Source organism: Lissotriton helveticus, chromosome 10 (genome assembly GCF_964261635.1).
Source record: "Lissotriton helveticus chromosome 10, aLisHel1.1, whole genome shotgun sequence".
NCBI classification, from domain to species: Eukaryota; Metazoa; Chordata; class Amphibia; order Caudata; family Salamandridae; genus Lissotriton; species Lissotriton helveticus.
The window spans coordinates 1,105,738,018-1,105,757,859 of record NC_136071.1 but is presented as its reverse complement, the minus strand read 5'-3'; the positions used below and the strand labels follow the sequence as shown (position 1 = coordinate 1,105,757,859).

Genomic DNA, 19,842 nt, shown 5'->3' with positions numbered 1-19,842 from the left:
CATCACACCCGCCCCTCCACATCTCTCATCGGTGCCGGAGGTTCCAGCCACAGACCCCTGTAGTCCGCCCATCTTTTCCATATTTTATAATGTTTTGTGGGGCAGCCTCTGGCTTCGAATATTGGTCGCTCCAATCCCATGCATAAATCGAGGCCTTTTTTCCACACGACCATTTTGGGAGCTCTGGGGTCCTTCCATGCCTGAGCCACATCCCTCTTTGCTACTGTAAGGCCCAGTAGGAGTAGGTGTCTCTTATGTGGAGAAGTGTGGCTCAATGGTTAGAGCAGGCAGACCTTGATGCAGAGCTCTGGCCAGGGCCCAGGGTTCGAGTCCCACCTTGGCGGGTCTCCGGCTCATTAATTCCCCTGACTGGATATTCTCACCTCAGTGCCTGTTCTGATCATGGGTCCCACGCTGCAACTCTGGGCAATAGCTTGCTTAGTCTCCACAATGGCCCCAAAAGCGCTGGGATGCCTGGCTGCACCTGGGGGGTGCCCAGGAGTGGACATTTCCCAGGAAAGCCAGGAAGGGTTCCTAAGCGGTATACGGACAGCGCCGGGACACCTCCGGTGGAGGTAGCTGTGCGCTTTACAAATTCCGACATTTACATTTATTTATAAATGTTACCCCCCACCCCTTCGAGGACATGAAGTAGGCCTAATTTTGGGGTACGAGGGAGGTCCCATCCCAGCACTTCCGACAGACCGTCCCACACCCCGGTCCAAAACCTTACCAGACCCGCACAGTCCCACACTGTATGTAGAAAATTGCCCATGTCATGGCTACATCTCAAGCACGCTGGGGACTCAATCAGGCCTGCTCTCCACAGTCTCTCCCTAGTATAGAAAGCACGATGTAAGTACTTAAACTGTATGAAGCGCAGGCGCATGGCGATAGCCGCTCCTCTGGGGGACTCAAGGGCTTCTCGCCAATCTTCCTCCTCCAGCTCCCCCACATCTCTCACCCAGTGATCCCGCAATGTCTGTAGATTGGAAGAGCAGTGTGTAACTAGTGTCTGATCTATACGGGATATTTTCTTGTCTCCCAGGTCCCCCATGAACACCTTCGCCTCTATCGGGCTGAATTCGGGCAAGGTGTCTAATCCATCCAGTATGGGTGTAAGCGCATGTCTAAACTGTAGATACCTAAAGAACTGCGTTCGGGGCATACAAATTTCTTCACTAAGTTCTTGAAATGATTTAAGTGTTGTGCCCTTCAGGACATTACCGAACGCGGAAATTCCTATTAAGTCCCAGCCATGGAAGCCCTGCAACAATGCCAGTGCCGGCAGCTGCCCATTGTGCCAGAGTGGGGTCTCCTCCGTCAGTCTTCCCCACCATCCCATACGACGCAGTGACTGTAGCCAGATCTGGAAGACCACCTGGGTTGCTCTAGGCAGCTCCTTTCTCAGCCTTGCCGAGTATAGAATAGTGTGCAATGTATCCGGGTCCATCAGGTACCTCTCAAGGGCGTATGCTGGGTCTCCTCTATCACTGTACCACGATTCATTCAGGACTACGAGGTGTGAAGCTTGGTAGTAGGACAACATATCTGACGTCGCTAATCCTCCACAATACGTGGACAAAAACAGGTACGCAGGGCCACTCGTGCTGCTCCCCCGGCACATAGAAATTGGCCCAGAGCTGAGTTAACCTGTCGGAACCATTGCGATGGAATTGGGTATGGGTGGTTCTGTAGTTGATACAACATGCGGGGAAGGGCGACCATCTTAAAAATAGCCGGCCTGCCGTAGATGTTGAGGGGCATACGGGACCAACACTTCATATCTTGTTGTACCTTATCCCACACCGGGACAATATTACGTTCCCAAGCTATTGCCGGCGAGACCGTCAAGAACACCCCCAGGTACTTAAGATCTCCAGCTGCGATCTGCAGTGGCGATGCCCACTGCCCGATCTCCATGTGGTCACCCAGCATCCAGAGTGTGGATTTCCGTGGGTTTAGGTACAATCCTGAGACTTCTCCAAAAATTCTCATTATCTCCAGAACCCTAGGCCCGGACCTATTCACATTCGTAAGGAAAAACAGAACATCGTCCGCATATAATGCGATTCTGTCCGAAGGGCCCGCCTCCCATTCGAAACCCCGCAGTTGCGCATCCATCCGGACCCATGCGGCTAACGGCTCCATAGCAAGAGCAAACAGGTAAGGCGAGAGGGGGCATCCCTGTCGGGTGCCTCGTCCTATTGGGAAGGCCGCTGATGTCGCTCCCGCCACCCTCTCCGAGGCTGTCAGATCGGTGTAAAGTAGCCGTATATATGACATAAAACGTGGCCCTAGATTGAGACGTGGAAGAAGCGCGAACAGGTAAGTCCAACTCAGGGAGTCAAAGGCCTTGTCAATGTCGGCCAATAGCAGCGCCGCCTGAGCCCCGATCTTACCCATCGCCTCCACCGCCACATGCGCGCGTCTGATGTTATGTCTCGTCGCTCTATGAGGCATGAATCCGGCCTGATCTGGGTGGATCAGTTCCGTGATATATGGGAGGAGTCGATTCGCAAGCGCCTTGGCCAATATTTTGGCCTCCATGTTTAAGAGGGAAATCGGTCGATAGGACTCGTGTCGGTCTGGGGGCCGTCCAGGTTTACAGAACACCACGATTTCTGCATGCCTCCAGTCTGCTGGCAGAAGGCCATCCTCTCTCGCCGCCTCCAGGGCAGCCTTGTAATGCGATCCTAATTGGAGGTGGTATCCTTTGAAAAACTCGCTTGGAAACCCATTAGGCCCTGGGGCTTTACCAGTATTGAGTTCCCCAAGGGCTGTACCCAACTCCTCAGCCGATAACGGAGTCTCAAGACGTTCTCGTACGTCCTCCGGGAGCGCGCGGGGTGGAAGGTCAGCTATGAATTTGTCGACGTCCGTCGCAGGAAGATATTCCTGCGGAGCATATTGGGCCGCGAGGTAGAGTGCGAAGCTCTCCGCCAAGTCCCTCGGAGCCGAAATTGAGGCCCCAGTTTCATCCCTGAGACCTGGCAATACCTGTGCCTGAAATGTGTTTTGGCAGAGTCTATGAAGCATTGTACTGGACTTGTCGCCCCACTGATAGATTCTGCTCCTTGTTGCCAGCCACACTTGTCGAGCCTCATCCAGTAGTAGGGACGTATATGATTGCTGCGCCAGGAAGAGCTGTCCCACCTCCTCCTGATGTCCCGCCGCTCCGCATTGGGTCTCCAACAATTCTACGGCCGCTGCGGCCTTCACTAGCTCCTCTTTCCGTTTCCGGCGCGCTGCTGCGCACCAGGCAATATCCACCCCGCGAAGCGTGGGCTTCAGGGCCTCCCAAACCGTCCTCGCGTCAGACACAGTGCTCAAGTTCTCTTCCCAGTAGTGAGCGATAGACTCCCCCATTTGCCGCTGGTAGTCGTCCTGCTGTAAATTCCAAGCGGAGAGGCGCCATCGAAATGGCTGCCTCCCTTTGCCTAGGGTGATATCTGTCGTGACTGGAGAGTGATCCGACAGCCCACGTGGTAGGATGGACGCCGAGGTAACCCTCTTCGCAGCGGCAATAGGGACATAAATATAATCAAGTCTTGAAAACGAGTTGTGCACCGCTGAGACATATGAATATTCTCGTTCATGTGTGTGGAGATAGCGCCATGTGTCCACTCATCCCATGCCCTGTACCATGTTGCTCAGTTTGGTAGGAGTATCTGCGATGGGGTCCCCCCCGGGCCTGAACCGATCGAGTCGGCATTGCATAACATCGTTCCAATCACCTCCTATCACTGCCAGCCCCTCTGGGATCTCTGCCCATATTGTAAACAGTTTCTCAATCAATGCCCACTCTAGTGATGGCGGGGCGTATACACTCCCAATTATCAGTGGCTCCGTGCCTAGCATCCCTTGTATGAAAACATATCTACCCTGTGGGTCAATCCATTGCTTCGTGTGAGCATAGGACAATCTGCGGTGCACCTAAATCGCCACACCTCGAGATCCCCTCGTAAACCCTGCATGATAGACCTGGTCATAGCCGTACCTCTGCAGGCTGAGCGCTTTATTGCCCAGCAGGTGTGTCTCTTGCAGCAATAGAATGTCCGCTTTTTCCCTTTTCCCCAACCTTAGGACTGCGCCTCTCTTGCCCGCACATTCCAACTCATCACTTTCATTGAGGCACGTGTGGGCCTCAGCTCGGAGTCTTCAGCCACCATCCAGGTGCAAGCATAACATCAGGCATAGTAATGGGCACAGTGGGCATGGACACACCAACAGCATCGTTCGAGACAGCCATGTGCAGTGCAATTCCCCCCCCCCCATCCCTCAACCTTCTGTCTCCCTCCCTTCACCCTCCCCCCAAGACACCCAACTTAGCACCCACTTCCCCAACTCCTCCTCAACTCCCCAGCCACTCCCCATACCTCAGCAACAACATTGAAGTACCTGTCGCGGCATAGGATATCCCCAGCCCCCAACGGGAGGCCGGAGACCATCTATCCCAATGGATCCCCATGAACAGCCCACCCAAACCCCCTGAAAACGAACTCTAATCAAGGGGGAAACCATCCGCCCTTAATACAGCACCCCCCTCCCATACCCGCCACCCTTATCAAACAAAGTCCCAATCATTCAGCAGTCTCTGTCCGCCCCTCCTGACAGATCCACCATCGCGACCCAGCACAATCCATCCTACCAGATACCACAGGAGCTCATATCTGCCACCACTCCACCAGGTATAGTTTAATCATTCAAGGATCAGTCTGTGGTGGGTCAGGAGCCTTTTCCTTTCCATCCGCCGCCCCTCCTGAGGTGGAGCCCCTCCTAGATCTGGACCTCCGATTGCTGGCGCTCCGTGCACATCGGGGAGTCTGCCGTCGTGCCCCGCTCGAAGAGGAATCCGAGTCTCGGCCCGGCGGAGTATGCGCTCTCACTTTCACCATCTCATCAGTCCAGTGGAACACCTCCTCAGGAGTATCTAAGAAGAGCGTGCGGGACTGGTACACCACACGCAGGCGGGCCGGATATTACAATGCATAGGGGAGCTTGAGATCTCGCAGTCGTGCCTTGGCCGCTGTAAAGGATTGTCTCTGTTGTTGTACAAGCCGAGTGTAGTCCGGAAAAATCAGGATCCTTTGATTTTCGCACATGAAGGGTTCCTTAGCTCGTGCCTGTCGCAGAATGGTGTCCCGGTCGTGATAGTTCAGCAATTTAGCGATCACCGGTCGTGGGCGCGCTCCCTCCGGTGGCTTCTGCGTGAGGGCCCTATGCGCACGCTCTATCACAAAGCATTTGGAGAGGGAGTCTGGTGGGAGCCAACCTTCCAGCCACTGGGTCAAGAACCTCTCCATGTTGCCCTTCTCACATCCCTCCGGGAAACCCACAAATCGCAGGTTGTTCCGCCGGGTCCGCCCTTCCGCATCCTCTGCCCGGAGTGCCAGGCCTTTCTGGATCCCCTCCATAGCGGCCACCTTCCGCTTCAGGACACCACGTCGTCTTCCACACCAGAGATCCGTGCCTCCGCCTCCGTGATGCGGGCAACTGCATTCCGCAGGTCCTGGCGTAGTAGCGTAACATCCGCTCCCACAGCGCCAATCTTTGCATCTAACATGTCCCGGGATTGGGTTATCGCCGCCATAAGTGCTGCATTGTCCGGCCCGAGCCCTGTTGGCCTCTGGTGGCCCCGGCACCACCACTCGGTCCCGTGAATTTGTCTATGGGACCCTGCTTCGAGGTCCCACCTCCACTCCCACCTCTAGTCATCGTGGACCGTGGCTGGGGCGCTGGTCTTGGGATGCACTGCCCGGGCTCTGGAATACCTTTACCAGCGCTGCCAACACCACGACTGGTGCTCGAGTTTCCGGGCAGCGTCTCCAGGATCAATCAAGGGCAGATGGGTTGCCATGTCACCTTTCCGCTTCCGTCTCAGAGGGCCCCTCTGCGACCTCCAGCGTGAGCCCCGTTCAGCGCCCCGGGTAAGTCTCTGCGTGAGCCACTAGGATCCTTCTGGCCCAGAGATGTGCGGCACCCACCACACCTGACGTGAGCTCTACAGCTGCCTCACTCTGAGTCCGACCTGCCTCCCGACCTCGTATGTCCAATGGCAGGGTATGGGTAGCGTCGTCGTAGGTGGTACCATCCTTCCGCTCAGGCCGCACTCTGGACCGCCCGGCCCTACCACAGCAAGGTCCGGCACCACCAGGTCCTTTAGGGTCGGAGTCAAGCCACAAATCACCAGCCCCAATGAACGCTCCTCAAGCTCCTTTGCCACGACTCCACGCCCCAGGCCCTTTCTCAAGCAGCAGCCAGCCAGCGGGGCAACATAAACTTGTGTCCCCCTCAAAGGCTATCGCCGGTTATCCTCCACCAGGCACCATCCAGCATCCCCACCGAGGACCTACTGTCTGTGAAGCGCCAGATCAGAGCAGCCTCCTCCTGGGTCTCTCCCCGATGTCTCCAAAATTTAGCCCCAGCCTCCACATGTGCCTCCAGGCCCGACCTCTCTGAGGCCCCTGCAGCTCAGCCTCGAAGCAGGGGATCCAGGCGCCCCATCAAAGGTTACCACCAGCTCCTGAGGGTGGGAGACTCTGTGTCGGTCGCCAGGAAAGTTCGGGGCGCACTCGCACTGTCCGCGGCCGCCCACGGCACCGATGGCCCGGGGAGCACCAAAATCGAGGCCCCGACTCGTCGGCGGCCAGCTAGGCCGCAGCTCGATCACTGCTGCCGCCGGAAGGTCCCAGCGCTCAGGAGAAGTCACCGGAGGGTCCCTGGGACAAGCGGCACTCCAGACTGCCGATCCAGGCAGCGGCAAGGGCTGGGGGGGGGATAGGATATTAGGCCGGATTATTGACGGGCAGGACGGAGATCTCTCAGGCAGCGTCCAACATGCTAGCCCACTAAGCCATGCCCCCATGTGTCTGTGATCTTGATTGTCATATTCATCAACGTTTGGGAATGACCGAGAGATGTCAGTCACTTACCTTGTGTTAAGTTGGAACAGTGAGCTTTAATCTCACTGTAGGCAATTATAAGGTGAGTGGCTCTTAAACAAAACCTAAGCACTTTTATTTTGTTGTGTGTATAGTATGAAAAATTAAAGTGTTCTTTTTGAAAAATGTTTTGCAGGTCATGCTTTGTCAGATGTCAGCAACATCTCCAACATCAGTATGAGCTGCATTAATGAATCTGCATTTAGCTCAGTGATGACCAGCAGGGTGGATCCTCCTCCGCCCGATGCACTAGAAAACTTGGATGTTAGTTCTTTTCAAGCACCCGAGGACTTGTTGGATGGCTGTAAAGTAAGTCTGTTGCATCTTGAGATATTAGTAATTACAACTGTGACTTCCTATTCAGATCAATCGAGCCAAGAATACACTGCCAAGTAAAGTTGAGTTCCTTGTAAATACGGAGGCAACTAGGTACAACCACAATTTCTCAAGACTCTATCCAAGGTAGGGATGGTTGCTTGGCAAAGCAAGGTTTTTAAACCCTTTCTAAATTTATACAACTAAGTCATCATTCTTCTGAATGCAGCTGGAAGATCATTACCCCAATTTACTCCTGTGGCTTGCAGCAACTGTCCTTCCAATGTTTTCTTTTTAAAATTGTTGGAGACCAGCCATTCTCCATCTTCTATGATTTTCCTGCAGCACACACTTCATGACTCTGATGTCCAGGAAGCCGCAGGGTACAGCCTAGAGCAACCTCTGTCATGCTACCCACAAGACCAGTTCTGGGCAGAGACTATGGCAACATGACTTGTTTACCTGTGCGCAAGCATGACTTCCATTCCACTTCATACCATTTTTAGGTCTCGTCCTACGCAACGCGCATGCGTTGCATAGGAGGGGACTTAATGCCACCAGCAGAGCTTTTTCAGCAAATAAGCGCACGCCTTGCATTGCTTGCAATGCAACGCATGCGCATCTTTGCGATTTCCTTTCGAGAGCTTTTATCTTGGTTCTGGATTTTTCTCAATGCAGCTTTCACTTTTGACAAGCCGTTAGAATTATATTAGCAGTTGCCAAGGTTCAGTGGCAAAGGCTTGCATTTGAATGGCATATTCACACCTGCAATGAGTAGGTAAACCTGAAGTGAGGGTTCCCCCTAACGTTTAGGACATAAATGGAAAATATGATTTAAAAACAAGTAGGATCTTTCTAATATAAGTTGGAATTCAGCTGTATTCACAATGATTAGCGTGGTTCCTGAATGTACTGTTGTCTGACCTATTTCTTTTGACACGTGCATTTTGGCTCTGCTGCTTTACTTAGTCAATTTTATGTAGTTGGGGAGTAGTTATTTATCTGCATTTACACAATAAAGCACATACTTTCCACAAACCAGGACTAAAAGGATGCTTCTCAGATCTTGTCCGGTTGCCTAATGGATAGGGTGAGCACTTTTCCAAGATACCTTTGCCCACTACAGAAGCTTACAAAGCATCTGACCACCATGTTGGATGTCTGGCTTTGTGATGAAGGATGATGGCATATAGCAGTCGAAAGTGCGGAAACGCACATGCAAGCAGATGAAACATCGTGAACCCCCCTGTGCTTTGCAGTCTCTTCATGTAGGTGCTAAAGGAGTACCAGATAATATAACATTTTGCAACCCTATCACAAACCAGTGCAGTACGTTTTTTCATGGCATAGATTGACCACTCCTTCCCCACCACATATTATGTGAAGGGTCCTGCGACAGCTTCCACATCTGAGTCACACTCTGGCGTGCGGCCAGAAGCAGGTGAAGGAATATCCTCTCCTGAGTAGTCGTCGTGGGGTAAAGTATGTTCTTCCCTGGGTCCCCGAGGAGAACAAAAAGTGGGTCATGGGGCAAAGAGACATTAGTGATGGAGCATATTGTGAGGAGGACTTCGTCCCAAAACGGCCATATCTGCAGACCAGTCCCCCAAATATGTTAAAAGGTACCGCCATCCTGCAAATTTTCTAACACCGCTTTGACCCCCAAAACATCCTGTGGAGATTCACGGGTGGGAGGTACCAATGTGTCAATATTTTGTAGGCGTTATCCTTATAGTGTAGTTATATGGAGGACTTGGAAGCCCTCTGCGAGATAGCCCCCCCCCCCCAGCCCCATCTGAAATGACCAGAGCCAAGTTCCTCCCCCATTGCACCTCATATGCCTGCTTCCTGAAGTGGGTGAGATTTAAGGTGTAGTGGTACAGACATGATATGCCTTTACGCCGGATATTATTGGTGCACATGGATTCAATCAGTGATTTCTCCCTCTGTACAGCTCTGCGAGCAGGATCCTTCCCAGCCTACTGTAATGCCTGAGTGAGCCTATAGTTGTTGCATCTGGCCAATGCATATTTCTCAATGAGTACCACTCCTTGTCCTAAGGGCATAATCGCTGTTGAAGTCCTTCAAGGAAGGTGACGGGCCCGATCCGAGCAAAAGTATTCTGGTTCCGACACGCCTGTAGTGTTGTCCAGGTTATGGGCCGGGGGGTCAGGAGAAAGGGGTAGACTGGAAATGCCTATTTTCCCCTCAGTTTGCCAATGGGCCAGGAGTTTGGCCTTCAACTGCAAGGGAAAACCTACCCCGGCTGGCGCTGGCAACCACAAAAACCTGCCATGGAGGACTGGCTAGAAGGCTTGTTCTAATTGTATCCAAGGCTTACTCTCAAGGTCGTGGTTCTTATTAAGGAAAAGAAAGGGCAGATTTGTGCCGCTAGCATGTACATTGTTCTGTCTGGGAGGCACCGGTCGTGGAGCGGAATAGGAATGATCTCATCACCCTCGGATCTACCCTCCCACATAAAATTAAGCATTTTGGTATGGATCAGGTCCTGAGTTGGCTTAGTGATGGTGAGAGGGAGAGTTTGTAGCACATACAAGACCTGGGGCATAAAATTATTTTGACAGATATTGAGCCGACCCAACCAGGATATTTCTTACTTACCCCACCGACAAAGATCCTTGAATAGGGCCGTAAGCAAAGAAGAGATGTTGCTATCGTAAATAGGGCTCATGCGAGTCGGAAGATGAACCCCCAGGTATGTGATGGCAACCGAAGCCCATGTAAAACAGCCCCTTTGTGGCCTTGAGGGTCTGCTACTCACAGTCACTGTGATTTGGAATAGTTGATTTTGAAGCCCAATACCCGTGCTAAACGGTGTAGCTCCTTCAACAATGCTGGAATAGATGTTTCAGGATTGGTGACCACGCACAGTGTATCATTGGTGAAGAGGGCCAGCTTATTTGCTTTGCCATCCTCCATCATACCGTGAATTGCAGGATTATTCTGAATCTTATCCCCTCTCATTTTCGCTTAACCAAGGAACCCCTGGTGGCCAAGGAACACCCCTGTCTCGTGCTGCCTGTCAAAGGGATGTCTGGCGCAAAGGCACCATTCATTTCACGCTTATCTCTGTTTTGATGAGTTAGTCTGCTCTTTACAGAGTGGGATAGAGACGTTTGGTCTGTCTACTATCTCACCATCAGCCGGGTGGAGAATCAGTATAGGTAGACACTATCATTAAAGGTAGCAGAGAACTGCAGTCATTGATTTCAGAAACCAACTAGAGCAAGCAAAACAAGCATTTGCAATGCAATAGATCTCGCATTTAATTGAGTTTGAGCTATTGACATTGCAAATGATAATGCCTTTTATTTGTGTTCCCATTTTTAAAACATAATAAAAGAGATTGTTATTTACAATGCCAATAGCTTAAACTCCCGTAAATGCGAGACCTATTGCATTGCAAATGCTTGTTTACTTTTATATCGGCTTGTGTGTGCCCTTTCAAACTGCTGGAGCTTCTGTTTCCAACATGGCAGGCCACTACATGCCTGTAGAACTCCACATTTTGCATTTGGGTTCACAGCTGTTGAGCATACAACAGGATCTGATGCTAGACTCAGAGAGTGTTACTCATTGCTGCTTAGGTTGGTGTTCCTGCCTTTTGTTCCTCATCCTTCAGTATCTGCTTCTCTAGACATTTACTAGTGGGACATACTCCGTGTATTCTGAAGTTTCATCCAACTTTTTTCTCAGGGCTACAGGAGAACTTTTCTTGAGTCCTCCTTGAGAGTTCAAGTTTGGCAGAAGGAAACAGTAGACCCTTCAAACTACCTGGTGATCTCAGTGAGCATCCAGATATATATGGTTTCAGTCTGGATTTCCATTGACCCATGCAAAAATAAATATATGCATTTATGTTATGATTCTTGAAATTGGTGAATCTTTCAGTTTGTTGAGGAATTGAAGCAAGAAAGCTTGCCTTTATTTAAAAAAAAAGGTGAGCATTTACTGTAGCTAAGCAGATAATATAGTGATCTGATTTTTCGATTAAGCCTTGTAGCCACTGCATCAGATGTTGGCTGACCAATCTCATTTATTGTAGGTTGGGGAGAGGAGCATTAAAGGTGGGACCACTACTTATTTTCGCACATATCGACAAACAGTTTGCAGTATTGGCTATAAACATAGTCTTCGTATTTATCATTTTTTGCTAGCTATTTCCCACATTGTAGAGTTGCACCTTTAGAAGGAGGGGTGTTCATGCAATTTGCTTGTCTCCGTAGCAGAATTTCAGTAGGTTGTAACAAGCATCTTGTATCGTAATACTTCTCCATATGTGTTAAACATTTGCACCTCCATTGACCACAGATGAGTACTTCCTTTTGCAGAAACTGGCATCATGAATTAATGATTTTTTTCTTTCAATTTTATTTAGGTAACTATGATTCTTGTACGCATTATGGGCTAGATGTACAGCCCTTTCATTTAGCGCCTCGCAATTTGTGACACGTTGTGAGTCGCAAATTGCTAGACGCTAAATGAAACGGAAAACAGTGTATTTACACTGTTTTGCGATTCCCAATGAGGTTGCAAATTGCGAGACTCATTAATATTAATGAGTCTCTCGCAATTTGCGAGCCCATTGTGGATGCCAGCCCTCCCAGGCATGGTGGTCTGCTGGGCTCAGCAGACCACCATGTCTGGGACTGCTTTTTAATAAAGCAGCTTTTTTTTTTTTTTATGCAACCTGTTTTCCTTAAAGGAAAACGGGAGGCATTTAAAAATCCCTGGGACCACTGCCTGCCCTTAAAACATTATTTTGCATGCATTTTCAGAAGGGAAGGGATCCCCTTCCCCTTTGCAAATGCATTACCATCAACTTGAAGTAGGTGGGAATTGCGAGTGCCCTGCGACAGCAATTGCGTTCGCAAAACATTAGTACACTGTTTTAAGACTCGCTATTTGGAAGGGAATGCCCTTTCCAAATAGCGAGTCACAAAACCTATTTAGAGAGTCGCAAAAAAATGGTGGCTTGCTAAAGGTTATGTACAAGGCCCAATATGTTTTTGCATGTGCAAACGTGTTTACAAACTCGTTTGCGCATGCAAAAACAGGTTGTACATCTGCCACTATGTGTACATGGATGCTGGTCATCCTTACAGTCTTGCTTATATTTAAAGTTTTAGGAGAGTGCACTTTTAGATATTCTTAGTAGGTCGCATGATTTTAATACTTAAAATCTTTTGCATGCATACATTTATCTAAAAGACTTTTGGAAGTTTACTAGAGATATTTGCTAGAATCAGCAAACAATCTTTTGTTAAAACACCGATCTCTGTGTTAGTGCTGTCGCAGATAGAAACCCATACACCTTTTTTTATGCCCTACTTTTTATCTTTTTAGATTTATCTGTGTGGTTTTAGTGGAAGAAAGTTCGACAAATTACGAAGACTTATCAATTGTGGAGGTGGAGTTCGCTTTAATCAGCTCAACGATGACGCCACTCATATCATTGTTGGAGAAGGCGATGATGATCTGAAGCAGTTTCTGAACAAGACCATACACAGGTTGGAGTGTCTAATATATTCTTTCTAATCCCAATATGATTTTAGGAAGCCCAATGTTTATCATACTGAGCAAATGACTTGTATCGACATCATGGAGAAATGTTAGAACAATGTGTGGATATCTCAGGGCAACCATTTTAGTAATAGAGAAACATATTTTGTGTGTAAAGACCAAGATGCAGTGGGTGTAGGCTTTTCTGAAGACATTGTTTTAAAGTAAAATTGTAAATTTACAAAGCACAGGACCAGAAAAACTGGTTGAACGTGGAAGGATTTATAATTGTATATTGGCAAAAATCTAGCTAACCTCCAAATAGCATGTGTCACTATATTGTAAACCCCAGTGTGAGCTACATTATTGATGGAGATCAAATTGAGATACAAGTGATTGCAAAACATATTCATTTATTTTTGCGTACTGACTTGATGTAACTTTTTTCTGCATAAAGTCTTGTGAAATATTGGGAGGATTTGTAATCAGTCTGCAAGGAGTGCTTGGCTCCCTCTTGAGAATTTGGGAAATTAGTGACAAATTGTGTTTGTTGAAGAACATCAGGGCTGTGGTGTAAATGTTAACGTTTTGAAATTTAAATACCAATTTAGAAGGAGATTTAGGGGTTCTCCCTGTGGGAGCTGTAGTGATATTTACTGGCAAATAGTACATTTCAATCACATTTTGTACCAACTTTGGTCAGACCTTGGTAGGATGGACAGAACACTTAACATCAAGGTGACTGTTGGTAGCTCTTGTTGAAAATGGTACATTTTTCATATTTTAGGTTACTTACATTAGTCAAAATGGGGGTAGATATAAATACAACGTTACTGAGGATTGAGATTGTCTCCAACAATTTTTCCAAAGCAAATTATGTAGTTTGCAGCATATTAGAAAGGTAATATTGTAAAATCTATGACAACTGTATGACTACTTTAGTCTCAGGTCTTAGCACACTTTGCTGTTTTCCATAATGCCCTCATTAACACACTTTACAAGTTTAAATCATATACATTTTAGGTTGCTGTGCTCTGCAAGCTTCCACAATTCCTCCACGGTGCAAACTTTGCAAATTCAATAACGACTTTATAGGAAAAATCCACTAACGTGTTACACATGCTTAGGTCATGGAGCATGGCACCTGTATTGGTTTCCTGCGCAAGGTCATGTCGAGCCCCCCCCTCCCTAGTGGAGAAGTGTGGCTCACTGGTTAGAGCGTCAGACTCTGAAGCAGAGATCGGGCCCGGCCACCAGGGTTCAAGTCCCGACACGGCAGGGTCTTGGGCTCAATGTCCGCAGACTCGATAATTCTCACCTCAACACCTACTCTAATCATGGGTCCCACGCTGCAACTCTGGGCAATAGCTTGCTTAATCTCCACAACGGCCCCTACAACACTGGGATGCCTGGCTTCACCTTGGGGGTGCCCAGGAGGGGCATCTCACAGGGAGAGCCAGGAAGGGTTCCACAGCGTTATACAGCGCCGGGACGCCCCGTTGGGGCAGCTGTGCGCTTTACAAAATACACTACATTTCCATTTACACATTTCCTCTTACGTGATCCAAATTTAGTTTTTTTTTCTTTCTTTACAGCTCCTGTATCGGAGTTGTTGGGGGTCAGTGCAGCTTGTAGAATGCACAATATTGGTTTTGAATTGTGGAATAAAACGTTGCACTCCACAGTTTCATAACTTGTCTAGATCCAACTGGCATGGTGGACTGCCCTTTCCCTGACTACTTTTTAATATGTTATTATTCCCCGGTGTAAGTCTCATGAACGGACATGCAACCACACCCACATTTGCAGGAATTATACTGGGAGGATGAAGGTACCGAATTTTATGAAAACACTGGCAGTCCTGTCAATGGCACAAGTCAAAATTACAGGTCCCAAAGAGAACGTTTAACAGGAGGGGAAAGGGGGAACCCAGTGCACATGGATGCTCCCATAGCTTCGGATAATAGTTTGAAATTTTACACTGTGGTTCAGTTAGCACACGTACATTTCTGTATTTATCCAGCAAAAACTTTGCAGGTTTCTACAACATCCAGCTAGCACACTTTGCAATTTTTCATATGCCCAAGCTTTTCACTTTGCATCTTTAGTTAATTCTCCAGGTTGTTGTGCTGCCTACCACATGACCATTTCATTATGCCCAGTTAGCCCAGTTTAAAATCCTATAGTTCTATTGCTAGCACACCAATTCGGAAAGCCTTCTCACTCTCCTTTCAAAAGAAAAAAGTGTTTGTCCTGTGCCACAATGGGAATAAAGATAGAAGCTTAAGTCATCTGGCTAGCAAAATGTCTTTATCATGTGAGCAACATCTTGCTCACAAGCTACACTTGTTCCCAACAGTGCTCGACCAAGTCTGTGTAATAGTGTCATTATCCAATGGTTAACTAATTTTGACTTCCTGTTTGGCAGACCTTTGTGTGTGGACGTGGACCAACATTTATGCGGCACACTTGACACTAAATGCCTACTCTATGCACTTTTACACGGACATTACTATAATATTTCTGATGTCCTAGGCTTTAGCGAATATTGCTACTCGTGGTTTTGCCCCTTGCTGATAATAATAAGCCAGCTTCTTAAACTAAATTGAAGCATAATATGAAGTGACATTTTTAGAAGTACTGGTGCAGTGCTCACCCAGAAATATCACCAACCCAGGGTCCAGGTCACTCTGGTGGGGCCCATAACACCGAAGTACAACACACCTAGTCTCACACACACACTTTACCCCAGACCCTTGCAAATATATATATACAAAATGGGTTGAGTGTATTCACTGCTAGGACAGGAGACCTCTAAGCACAGATTTTTAACACCAACATTTGTTTTCATCAATAATCCTACTACACTAATCTATGCGTCAATGTACCCCGCCAGTTAGGTCGATGGACCAATTAGTTGAGTAAGTTGATGGTGATTGTCAAGACCAGCTTAACCTCACTATAACAATACATTGATTTGCATAATTAATTGACTCTAAAGAATCACAAACATCTGAAATCATTTAAAAGATTTTATGTAATTAATTTGCATAAAAGAAAATTAGCATTTATTCTATCATTGTTAATTCTCACTGAGCATTGCTATTTATTCAGTCAATAAATCAAGTAAAACTGTTTAATAAAAATCATGAAGAGAAAATTCAGGTTCACATTAATTTTATTATTCTCTAAATAAAACATCAAACCTTGGTCAATGCAATTGAAAGTGAAATTCTGCATGAAAAGATCAGAGAAACCATAGTTAAACATGCATTTCATTCTACAAATGTTTACATTAAAACGTGCCTACCCAGCATCTTTTAAACCCCAACTATACTTACTAACCCAAGTCTCCTCGGACGCAGACTCTCACCCAGGCTTAGTGTCCCGCAACGAATCTCCAACCTACAGGGGTTTATCAGTGAGCAGTCTGGCATAGTTTCAGGCTCCCAGCATCTCTGCAAACAGCTGCATTGTAAAGAGCATCTCCCTCTGCGATCAGCTCCAATGGCATTAAACCCCAATTTTGCTCTGATATTTATATTGAATTTTCTGACTCTCTACCCTCAAATGTTTCAACACTTTCCGGTTTCCTTTCTCTGATTGGTCATGACATTGCAATTATTAGCTTTCAGGATGTTCGTTAATCGACAATGCATTTGTTAATTTTCAGGATGTCCATGAATAACTTGCTGATTAAAAAGACTGACAGATACAAATTCGACTGTCCATGCACTTCTCAAACACCCAGGATGTCCGTGAATAACTTTGTTTGCAAACTGATAAATAAACGTTCGACAGTTCCTGTTCCTCACAGGCCTTTTTAAATGTTCATTTTCAGTGATTCAGTTGTTTCCATGTGGTCATTTTTGAAAGGCACTATGCTTTTGTCCTTGGCAGATATTCACCTGTTCTCATGGTTATCACTTTGGCCCTCATCCACTCACCAGCGTTCATATCAAAATGTCCTTGAATATAGTCAGCTGAAGCTGCAAAATGTTTTCAGTGAAGACAGATCTTGGACTAGTTTCTTTCAGCAAAATGATTTAAGCTTTTTGTACTGCGCAGAACCGGGAAAAACAAAGCCATTTTGGAATTGGCAACCCACCAAAACTACGATATAAACAGAAAAAGAAAATGTAAATACACAGAATATGTGTTTTCTGTCCCCCCAGCCACCAGTGCTAATATTTACCCTTTAAAACCGTTACCTAGCAGAAAAGCATCACACTGCAAGCCATTAAAAATAAAGCAGAAAAGCAACATGCAAATACACAATGCACATTATAACTCAGACATGCATTATTACACCACTTAAATGCAGAAACTAGATTAAACATGCGTTTACATCACTAATTAATATGTTAATCAAACCTGTTAGTGCAAAGCATTTCCCACATGTAATGTGTGTGTTTTAGTTAATACACAGCAATCAAAATTAATATATTACTTTGTTATGGGGGTGATTGATCTGAATCTTCTGTATCTCGCTCCATCAGTATTAGTTGTCCTACTTTCAAGCTGTTTGTGACAACCAAGCTCCAGCCTTTTTTCTCACTGATCCACTTTATATTTTGGAAATAAGAGAACCATGGTCTTTGTACTATAGAAATCGATTTTAATAATTTTATGTTGCTTTGTAATGAAAATGAAAATACAAAACAATACCTCACCTGTCAGCATTGACTGGAACAACTGTGCAAACTGTTTGAAATCACTTTTTCCTCTGATCTAAGTATTGCAACTGTGCCGAAAGGCTTAAGTAAATTAATTCCAGGAATCTTGGTTCTTTAAATTTCCTGCTGATTCAGTTGTGTGTCTGAACCTTATTTTTTCCTCCCCCACATCAGACCCCATGTAGTGACAGCGAAGTGGTTATTGGACAGTTTTTCCAAGGGCTGTCTCCTGCCTGAAGAACAGTATTATCATGCGAACTACCGACCAGCGGATATTCCAGCTGCAGTGCAGACTGTGCCAAATCCAGCCCTTCAGAAAATGAATAGCAGCCTTGCAAAGAAATCACCTAGGACGCCTGTGAGGCAACAGCAAGCAGACGACGAGCTGCTCTCCCAGTATATGGAGAGTGATTCAACAATGAGTAAGAATGCCAGCATTCAAAATAAAACTACTTGCTATTCAGTGTTTGTGCTTTTCATATTTGAATTACATTTGTAACTTTTCAGTGACGGTCCGTGCATGTGGGCACTCTCTAGTAACAGTTAAATTTAATCTTCTAGTGTCCTAGTCCCTGTTCTCTTCCCTATGTTAAGTTTGTAAAAGCAGTTGAACTACATGGAACAGTTGCATATCACTTTCGGAGCATAGTAGCTTCAGAGAGGTAATCAAGGCCCGTGCTTGACTTACACCCCACCATTTCCAGCGAATCCACCACTTTGATTTAGAATTTACGATGTGAGGCATATTTAATATTAACCTTCCGCCCACACCCCTTTTTTGGGATTGTTTCTTCTGTCCTTAATTTGTTCATGACGCGGACGTCCTAAGTTATGATCCCATTTGTTGGTGAGGTTTGGGCTGGCAGAGGGTAGATAAATGGCAATAGAGTTAAAATTATTCTTACTTTTATGGTGGGCAGTTTATGCTCCTCCTTGAGCCCCATAAATAACAAAATCCCCGAATGTGCTTTCTCTTGGGGTGACAAATACAGGGAGAATGAAGTATCTGATTTCGAGCTTGTTAAATTGATTCAAAGTACCATTATGGTGTTCCTTAGTGGGAAAATGTGCCTCACTAGGCAGCTACAGTCTTTTCTGAGAGTGAGAGGGAGTAAAGCACTTAGACAGAAGTCTTGATAGGAATTCTGGAGAGAAGGCTACACCTTCTCTTGCGTTTAGTGCTGTAAAAAAAAAAAACAGTAAAGCTTGGCTATACATTAAATAAAGTTCCCGAAAATATAAAACTCCAATTAGTGTAAGGTGATCTGCAGCGGTTTAAAGTCAGATTAGGAATACACAGACATACTTGTGCAAGACTTTTTAAAAAAAAAAATTAAGATTTGGTTGCTCCACTAAAGTTGTTCTTTGGAAACTGTGCTAAGGTTCCACACACAGAGTGCACTCTCAGGTTTAGCATGGTCTTGGTACAGTTCATGACTTCATGCATGATGATACACTCCTAACCAGTGTGAGAAACCGCCTCTTTTGCATGGTAAGCCCCAACTTTTTGCCTCGTTTTGATGTGGTTTCAAATGTAGTGCACAGGCTCCCTGCCAACCAGGTCCCCTGTGCCAGTGCTCCTTCCCTAAAGCAAACCTTTAATTGGTACTTCTGCCCAATGTATGTCCCTAGTAAATGGTACCCTGTGTGCCTAGGGGCTGATGAGGGTCCCATGGGATCCCTCTCACTTGAACAGTGCCACTGCAGCATGCATGCCCCTGAGAGGGAGAAAATGACGAAGTAACATGGCACCCTGCCTGGGTGCCATTCCAGCTACAACTGCCTGACAGCATAGGTAAGTCACCCATGTGCACTATACTACAGGTGAGTACATATCTGCATGAGCAGATATGCCCCTACAATATTGTGCCCCATTGCCTGTTATTTGTAAGTGCCAGTGTATCCATAAGAGAGTACATGGGCTGGGAACTCGACAACTCTGGTTCCACATTGGCTTTCCTTAATACAGGAGTGTTTGGTACCAAACTACTCCTTTCAAAAAATCCACACTGATGCCAGTGTGGGATTTATTGTACCATGTACCCAGAGGGCACCTCAGTGGTGTCCCCTGAATCCCGACCAACCCTGATGTGGTGTCTGACTGGCTGTAGGCACCCAGCCTCCGCCAAACATGTTTCTGGACCCCTGGGTAGAGAGCCCCTGCTCTCTGGGACCAGATTCAATGCAGATTCTGGGCAGAGTTATCCTGCCTCGTCCCCCAGGATGGGACAGTGCCTGAAGAGGGGAAGCTTCAAAGGCCTCCTGCCTTTGTAAAGTGACCCCCAACCTCTGCAGTAGATAGCAGCCCCTGTTTTACGCCCCTACTTTGGACGGGAAAACCGCCGGAAAATTAAAAAAGATACAAGGTGTGCCTTGGCCTTATT

General features: G+C 46.9%; 1 protein-coding gene across 5 annotated transcripts in view; it reads left to right on the top strand.

The window, feature by feature from the left end:
• Positions 1 to 19,842, top strand: part of TOPBP1 (DNA topoisomerase II binding protein 1) — a 303,450-nt gene that overhangs the window by 82,872 nt on the left and 200,736 nt on the right. For all 5 annotated transcript variants that reach the window (XM_078663859.1, XM_078663862.1, XM_078663863.1 and 2 more), the window contains 3 exons: positions 7,081 to 7,253; positions 12,627 to 12,790; positions 17,633 to 17,880. In XM_078663859.1, coding sequence (XP_078519985.1) covers positions 7,081 to 7,253; positions 12,627 to 12,790; positions 17,633 to 17,880 — 585 coding nt within the window. The remainder of the gene's footprint in view (positions 1 to 7,080; positions 7,254 to 12,626; positions 12,791 to 17,632; positions 17,881 to 19,842) is intronic.